This window comes from Cherax quadricarinatus, chromosome 3, assembly GCF_038502225.1.
Source record: "Cherax quadricarinatus isolate ZL_2023a chromosome 3, ASM3850222v1, whole genome shotgun sequence".
Taxonomy (NCBI): Eukaryota; Metazoa; Arthropoda; class Malacostraca; order Decapoda; family Parastacidae; genus Cherax; species Cherax quadricarinatus.
This window is the reverse complement of record NC_091294.1, coordinates 80,033,594-80,042,205: the sequence shown is the minus strand read 5'-3', so window position 1 is coordinate 80,042,205 and position 8,612 is coordinate 80,033,594. Positions and strand designations below refer to the sequence as shown.

Here is an 8,612-nt window from a genome sequence, read left to right as displayed (position 1 = left end):
TCGTGTTGCAATGACATCAAGAACTTGCAGAGTTGCAGGAATGAGAAGTGCAAACTTGGGCCTTCTTACTCATTGCAAGCTTCTGATGAAGTATTGCAGGGTGAAAGGCCTCTTGCTATCACTCTAGCAAGCTTCTGATGAAGTATTGCAAGGTGAAAGGCCTCTTGCTATCACTCTAGCAAGCTTCTGATGAAGTATTGCAAGGTGAAAGGCATCTTGCTATCACTCTGAAGATCTTCCGTAACAAAAGTGGTTAAAAAGTCACATTTTTTTTTGTTTATATCATGTCAAAAATGAGATAAAAATTCTTATATATTATAAATGCCAACTTTCATAGTAAACTTTTTATACATACAAAAAATATCACAAAAAAATTATCCCCCTTTTAATTTTCCAATTTTTCCATTAATTTTTTTTTTTTTTTTTTTTTTTTTTTTTGGTCTTTACAAAATTCTTTTTCAGTGAACCTTGGTACTCGAACCTAACTGGTTCCAGAAGTCTGCTGCTCAAGTGCCAGTCTGTTGGTTCCAGAAGTCTGCTGCTCAAGTGCCAGTCTGTCGGTTCCAGAAGTCTGCTGCTCAAGTGCCGTTCTGTTGGTTCCAGAAGGTTGTTCAAGTGCCAATCTGTTGGTTCCAGAAGGTTGTTCAAGTGCCGTTCCATTGGTTCCAGAAGGTTGTTCAAGTGCCGTTCTATTGGTTCCAGAAGGTTGTTCAAGTGCCAGTCTGTTGGTTCCAGAAGGTTGTTCAAGTGCCGTTCCGTTGGTTCCAGAAGGTTGTTCAAGTGCCATTCCATTGGTTCCAGAAGGTTGTTCAAGTGCCATTCCGTTGGTTCCAGAAGGTTGTTCAAGTGCCGTTCTGTTGGTTCCAGAAGGTTGTTCAAGTGCCATTCCGTTGGTTCCAGAAGGTTGTTCAAGTGCCGTTCCGTTGGTTCCAGAAGGTTGTTCAAGTGCCGTTCCATTGGTTCCAGAAGGTTGTTCAAGTGCCGTTCTGTTGGTTCCAGAAGGTTGTTCAAGTGCCATTCTGTTGGTTCCAGAAGGTTGTTCAAGTGCCGTTCCGTTGGTTCCAGAAGGTTGTTCAAGTGCCGTTCCATTGGTTCCAGAAGGTTGTTCAAGTGCCGTTCCGTTGGTTCCAGAAGGTTGTTCAAGTGCCGTTCCATTGGTTCCAGAAGGTTGTTCAAGTGCCGTTCCGTTGGTTCCAGAAGGTTGTTCAAGTGCCGTTCCGTTGGTTCCAGAAGGTTGTTCAAGTGCCGTTCCGTTGGTTCCAGAAGGTTGTTCAAGTGCCGTTCTGTTGGTTCCAGAAGGTTGTTCAAGTGCCGTTCCGTTGGTTCCAGAAGGTTCTTCATGTGCCGTTCTGTTCAAGTACAGAACGAATTTTTCTTTTTGGTTGGCTGTTATCACTAGTCCTCTTAGGCCCCATGGTGACTTATTTATACAAATTATTAAAAAAAAATGTAATGAAACACGGAATAGTTCACAGTGTAGTTCTGGCAGGTTGTATTTGTTTGGTCGAGTACCGAGCAGATGGTCGACTACCGAGCAATTTGTTTACCGAACAAAGCGTTCAAATACCGAATTGTTCGAGTATGGATCTGTTCGAGTACCGAGGTTCCACTGTATAATTTTTTTTCACTGTTTTCTCCTAAATTCTTTCTTTCCTATGATTTTTTTGGGGAGGTACTCAATAATATCCTCTGGATTTTTGAATCACTGAAAATTTTGAAAATTTGTGATGGGCGCATTTTGGGGCGCTCATAGGGGACTTCCGTGAGGGAGCACTATGCTCGTAGGGGCCACAGGGCAGCCCACGAGTCAAAGTTTTATACGACCATATTTTTTCTGGAAGTAAATTTTAGACTTGACTTCTTTCTGAGGATGTTGTCTCCTTGTCTCTATATCCACCTATATGTGATTGCAAGGGTCGATTCACAGCTCTTGGCCCAGCCTCTCTGTTGGTCGCTATTAGATACGCTCTCCCAGGCCCAGGAGCTGTATCATACATCTTAAAGCTAAGTATGGATCCTGTGTGAGTGTGCTCACATATATGTGGTTACAGGGGTCAAGTCACGGCTCCTGGCCTCACCTCTTCACTGGTGGCTACTAGGTCCACACTCTCCCGGGCCCAGGAGCTATAGTATACCTTTTCTTAAAGCTATGTATGGATCCTGCCTGCACTACTTCGAGCGTCTTATCTCTTCTAATCACAAGACACCCCTGTGTCCTAGTGTTCCGTGTCCTCCGGAGGCTATGTGTAGCAGATCAGGGGGGGAACGTATGATTACACTAGCCTTTGTTATCGTGCACGGCAGTATTCATGACACAGGTGTTTGTGACACAGGTGCTCGTGACACAGGTGTTCGTGACACAGGTGTGTGTGACACTGCTAGAGAGCATCAGGGGGGACATACTCATCACATAGACTGTTTACATGGTTCTAAATCTATGAGACAATGGTACGGTCCTTTCTCATTTAGAAATAGAACATGCTTGGGGTCCCTAACTTTTCAAGATAGGGGTAATTTTGAAGGATCTTCCATGATACATAGGCCTGATTGGGGTTCCTGACTGAGGTCCCTGGAGTTTACCTGGTTTACCTGATTGAGCTTTTCAAGGTAAGGGGTTATTTTGATGGACCCCATGACACATAGACTACACTGGGGTCTCTGACTGACTTTTCAAGTTAGCGGAGTCACTCTGAAGGACCCTCCAAAATATGTAGGCTTCACTGGGGGTTCCTGACTGACTTTTCAAGATAGGGGGGTCATTTTTGAAGGACCCCATGATGCACAGAATTCACTGGAATGTTAAGGATGCCATAGTCCTACACAAAGGATCAATCCTCCATTCAGAGGACATGAACATTATCTATAGGACCCCTCTGGGGTACTAATGATGGACTTCTGGATGGAGTGAAGGAGGAAGGGGTCGTCCTTGAAGTGGAGGAGTCCCCCAGGGGGACACTGGAGTACCTGGGGATCCTCCAGAAGGTCCCCCTGCAGGAGTGACCATGGTGGTCGTGGATGCTCCGTGGGTTGAACACCCGACCGGATGACCGCGATCCGTTCCAAGAGGACATCCGGTACATCTGTGTCTTGCCGTTTGACAGCATCCGGGAGTCCCCATAAAGGCTATTGTTGCCAAAAGCTCCTGAATCAATAGCCACCTCCCTCCTGACAGCCCTTGACAGCACCCCAGAGCAAAACATCTTCAGGAAAAGCTTGCGAAACTTTTGACCGAAGATGCAGTAGATGATAAAGTTGACTGAAGAATTAATAGTGACCAGCAGGTTGCTAGCCATCGTCAGGAGGTCAATAGTGATGTCTAGCAACTCCAGAATGTTGATAATGAAAGCCAGAACATTGCAGACGAAGAAGACAGTGACCACCACCAGCAACATGACAGCTAGGCCTATCTCCTTGCGTTGCAGGCGGCTCAGTTGCTGGCGCTCGTGGTTGGCGGCGCGGACCTGGAAACGTGAGGATAAATATTTTAGTCGCACATTGAAATTTATTGTATAGTTCCCCCACCAGGAAGAGACGTTTTCTGTATTTCAGGTCAGATGTGATACACCATTTTCTGTTGTTTGTGATATATGTACAATGGTGAATCATACACACACATAGTAAATTCACACATACATTAACTCTACTATTACTACTACAACACACCTCCTTGTAGATGAAGAAATTAAAGACCATCAGACTGAGGAAGGGGATCAGGTACATGACAATCAGATATAGCCACATGATGTAGATCTCGATGTAGTAAGGATCCTGTCGTAGTTGTGAGGGGACCACGACTGTTAACCATTCTCCCCTGATGTAGCACTCCTGTAGATGTACAGTTAACATTACTACTCTTGTTGTAGTCTTAACTAGCTAGCTAATTATTTAGGTAGCCAGTTAGGGAGTTAGTTATGTAGCTAGTAAATTAGTTAACTAGCTAGTTAGTTAAGGAAGTAGTTAACTAGCTAGTTAGTTAAATAGTTGTTAGGTAGATAGTTTAACCAGTTAGATTAGTTAACTAGTTAGCTAAGTTATCTGATAGGAGACCTCCCAGAACTTAGAAAGATTAGTTAACTAGCTTATTAGTTAATTAGCTAGTTAGTTAAGTTAGTTACCTGGTAGGAGACCTCCCAGAACCTAGCAAGGTTATAGACCAAGGTTAGTAAGGTTAGTCAGTCAACTAGCTAGTTAGCTACCTAGTTAATTAACTTAGTTACCTGGTAGGTCTCTCAGAACCTAAGGAGGTTAGAGACCAAAATTAGCAAGGATAGTTAACTAGCTAGTTAATTAACTTAATTATCTGACAGGAGACATCCCAGACCTTAGGAAGGTTAATTAATTAGTTAACTTATTTAGCTAGCTAGTTAGTTAGACATCTAGTTAGTTAACTTATTTAGCTAGCTAGTTAGTTAGATATCTAGTTAGTTTACTAGTTAGATATCTAGTTAATTAACTAGTCAGTTAAGTTAGTTACCTGGTAGGAGACCTCCCAGAACCTAGGAAGGTTATAGACCAAAGTTAGCAAGCTTAGTTAACTAGCTAGTTAACTCACTAGGTAGTTAACTAGCTAGTTAACTACCTAGCCAGTTAGGTAGTTAACTAGCTAGTTAAGTTAGTTACCTGATAAGAGACCTCCCAGAATCTAGGAAGGTTATAAAGGACGGAGAAGAGCGCCACACTGATCACGTACACTCTAGCACGACCGTACGTACACAGAGACCGAGCCCTCAACGGTCTGCAGACCGCAATGTACCTCTCCAGGGTGACCGTGACTGTCAGGTAGACCGAACCTGTCTGGGCTATCAGTCCCAGGGGGAAGACAAAGGGGGTGACCCTCTGGAAGACCCCCTGGGTGTACCAGACCATGGTCTGGGTGTATTCTCCTATCTCTGGCAGACCGAACATCAGGACCGAGGTGCTGGTGACGATCATGTCGAAGCTGGTCAGACCGATTAGACAACAGTTGATGGATGACCTCATTTTCGGTCTGGTGGGGATAGGATTTACAAGGAGTTAAACCGGATTTTGAATAAGTGAGACCGAATTTTTGGTCTGTGGGAATAGAACAGTGATAGAACACTGTATCAATGAATAGAACAGTGATAGAACATTGTATCTATGAATAGAACAGTGATAGAACACTGTATCAATGAATAGAACAGTGATAGAACATTGTATCGATGAATAGAACAGTGATAGAACATTGTATCTATGAATAGAACAGTGATAGAACATTGTATCAATGAATAGAACAGTGATAGAACATTGTATCAATGAATAGAACAGTGATAGAACATTGTATCAATGAATAGAACAGTGATAGAACATTGTATCAATGAATAGAACAGTGATAGAACATTGTATCAATGAATAGAACAGTGATAGAACATTGTATCTATGAATAGAACAGTGATAGAACATTATATCTATGAATAGAACAGTGATAGAACATTGTATCTATGAATAGAACAGTGATAGAACATTGTATCAATGAATAGAACAGTGATAGAACATTGTATCTATGAATAGAACAGTGATAGAACATTGTATCTATGAATAGAACAGTGATAAAACGTACCTGGATAAAATGGTAATAGAGATGAGGTTTCCAGCCAGGCCTAATAGGCCTATGGCGGTGAGAATGAGGCCACAGATGAACCTGGGCAGTTTAGGCAGAGGCAGGGTAGGCCTACCGTTGAAGTTGTCCCAACAGAGAGACTCTACTGTTTGTAAGTAAGTCCCGTTGATCAACAGTGATGAGTTGCTTGATGGATTGTTGAGGAAGGTTTGAGTGGCTGATGATGCCATGGTTGATGTTGGTGGTTATTGGTTGATGGTGGTTGTTGATGGTGGTTGATGGTGGTTGTTGGTTGATGGTGGTGGTTGATGGTGGTGGTTGTTGGTTGATGGTGGTGGTTGATGGTGGTGGTTGTTGGTTGATGGTGGTGGTTGATGGTGGTGGTTGTTGGTTGATGGTGGTGGTTGTTGGTTGATGGTGGTGGTTGATGGTGGTGGTTGTTGGTTGATGGTGGTGGTTGATGGTGGTGGTTGTTGGTTGATGGTGGTGATTGTTGGTTGATGATTGTGGTTGATTGTGAGTTGATGCTACTAGTCGTTAATGCTAGTGGTGGTAGTTGATGGTGGTTGTTGATGGTGGTGGTTGATGGTTGATGGTGGTGGTTGATGGTGGTGATGGTGGTTGATGATGGTGATTGATTGTGGTGGTTGGAGGTGGTAGTTGGTGGTGGTGGTTGGTGCTGGTTGATGGTGATAACTAATGGTAATGGTGGTTAACTGTGGGTTGATGCTATAGTGGTTGATGCTAGTGGTGGTGGTGGTTGATGGTGACTGTTGATGGCGGTTGTTGGTGGTGGTTGATGGTAGTGATTGATGATGGTGGTTGACGGTAGTGGCTAATGGTAATGGTTGATGGTGGTTGACTGTGGGTTGACACTACTACTGGTTGATGCTAGTGGTGGTTGATGGTGGTGGTTGATGGTGGTGGTTGATGCTAGTCGTGGTTGTCGCTGGTGGTGGTGATTGATGCCTGGTTGATCATAATTGATGGTTGTTGATGCTAGTTGACCCAGCCTGATCTGTGGAAATAAAAACATAGACCACATAACTACCACATAGACCACATAACTACCACATCGACCACATAACTACCACATAGACCACATAACTACCACATAGACCACATAGACCACATAACTACCACATAGACTACATAACTACCACATAGACCACATAACTACCACATAGACTACATAACTACCACATAGACCACATAACTACCACATAGACCACATAACTACCACATAGACCACATAACTACCACATAGACCACATAACTACCACACAGACCACATAACTACCACATAGACAACATAACTACCACATAGACCACATAACTACCACATAACTAACACATAGACCACATAACTACCACATAGACTACATAACTACCACATAGACCACATAACTACCACATAGACCACGTAACTACCACATAGACCACATAACTACCATATAGACCACATAACTACCACATAGACCACATAACTACCACATAGACCACATAACTACCACATAGACCACATTACTACCACATAGACCATATAACTACCACATAGACAACATTACTGCCATATAGACCACATAACTACCACATAGACCACATAACTACCACATAGACCACATTACCACCACATAGACCACATAACTACCACATAGACTACATAACTACCACATAGACCACATAATTACTACATAGACTACATAACTACCACATAGACCACATAACTACCACATAGACCACATAACTACCACATAGACACATAACTACCACATAGACCACATAACTACCACATAGACCACATAACTACCACATACACCACACAACTACCACATAGACCACATTACTACTATAGACCATATAACTACCACACAGACCACATAACTACCACATAGACCACATAACTACCACATAGACTACATAACTACCACATAGACCACATAACTACCACATAGACCACATAACTGCCGCATAGACCACATAACTACCACATAGACCACATTAATACTACATAGACCATATAACTACCACACAGACCACATAACTACCACATAGACCACATAACTACCACATAGACTACATAACTACCACATAGACCACATAACTACCACATAGACTACATTACTACCATATAGACCACATAACCTGGACCTGGAGTATACCTGGAGAGAGTTCCGGGGGTCAACGCTCCCGCGGCCCGGTCTGTGACCAGGCCTCCTGGTGGATCAGAGCCTGATCAACCAGGCTGTTGCTGCTGGCTGCACGCAAACCAACGTACGAGCCACAGCCCGGCTGGTCAGGAACCGACTTTAGGTGCTTGTCCAGTGCCAGCTTGAAGACTGCCAGGGGTCTGTTGGTAATCCCCCTTATGTATGCTGGGAGGCAGTTGAACAGTCTCGGGCCCCTGACACTTATTGTATGGTCTCTTAACGTGCTAGTGACACCCCTGCTTTTCATTGGGGGGATGTTGCATCGTCTGCCAAGTCTTTTGCTTTCGTAGTGAGTGATTTTCGTGTGCAAGTTCGGTACTAGTCCCTCTAGGATTTTCCAGGTGTATATAATCATGTATGTCTCCCTCCTGCGTTCCAGGGAATACAGGTTTAGGAACCTCAAGCGCTCCCAGTAATTGAGGTGTTTTATCTCCGTTATGCGCGCCGTGAAGGTTCTCTGTACATTTTCTAGGTCAGCAATTTCACCTGCCTTGAAAGGTGCTGTTAGTGTGCAGCAATATTCCAGCCTAGATAGAACAAGTGAACTGAAGAGTGTCATCATGGGCTTGGCCTCCCTAGTTTTGAAGGTTCTCATTATCCATCCTGTCATTTTTCTAGCAGATGCGATTGATACAATGTTATGGTCCTTGAAGGTGAGATCCTCCGACATGATCACTCCCAGGTCTTTGACGTTGGTGTTTCGCTCTATTTTGTGGCCAGAATTTGTTTTGTACTCTGATGAAGATTTAATTTCCTCGTGTTTACCATATCTGAGTAATTGAAATTTCTCATCGTTGAACTTCATATTGTTTTCTGCAGCCCAC

General features: G+C 43.4%; 1 protein-coding gene across 1 annotated transcript; it reads right to left on the bottom strand.

Annotated features, from left to right (window-relative positions):
• Nucleotides 1-2,150: 2,150 nt before the first annotated feature.
• Nucleotides 2,151-6,705, bottom strand: LOC128705076 (FMRFamide receptor). The gene is made up of 4 exons (XM_053800311.2): nt 5,579-6,705; nt 4,621-4,987; nt 3,664-3,825; nt 2,151-3,461 (listed from the first exon to the last, which is right to left on the bottom strand). The coding sequence occupies exons 1-4, from the start codon at nt 5,806-5,808 to the stop codon at nt 2,841-2,843; spliced, it is 1,380 nt and encodes a 459-aa protein (XP_053656286.1). The 5' UTR covers nt 5,809-6,705; the 3' UTR covers nt 2,151-2,840.
• Nucleotides 6,706-8,612: the final 1,907 nt, after the last annotated feature.

Coding starts and splice junctions, on each gene's coding strand:
- LOC128705076 (XM_053800311.2), bottom strand. CDS start 5,808: ATGGCATCATCAGCCACTCAAACCTTCCTCAACAATCCATCAAGCAAC. Junction 3,826..4,620: donor TCTGGGAGGTCTCTTATCAG/GTAACTAACTTA, acceptor GTACATCTACAG/GAGTGCTACATCAGGGGAGA. Junction 3,462..3,663: donor ATTTCTTCATCTACAAGGAG/GTGTGTTGTAGT, acceptor TCACGTTTCCAG/GTCCGCGCCGCCAACCACGA.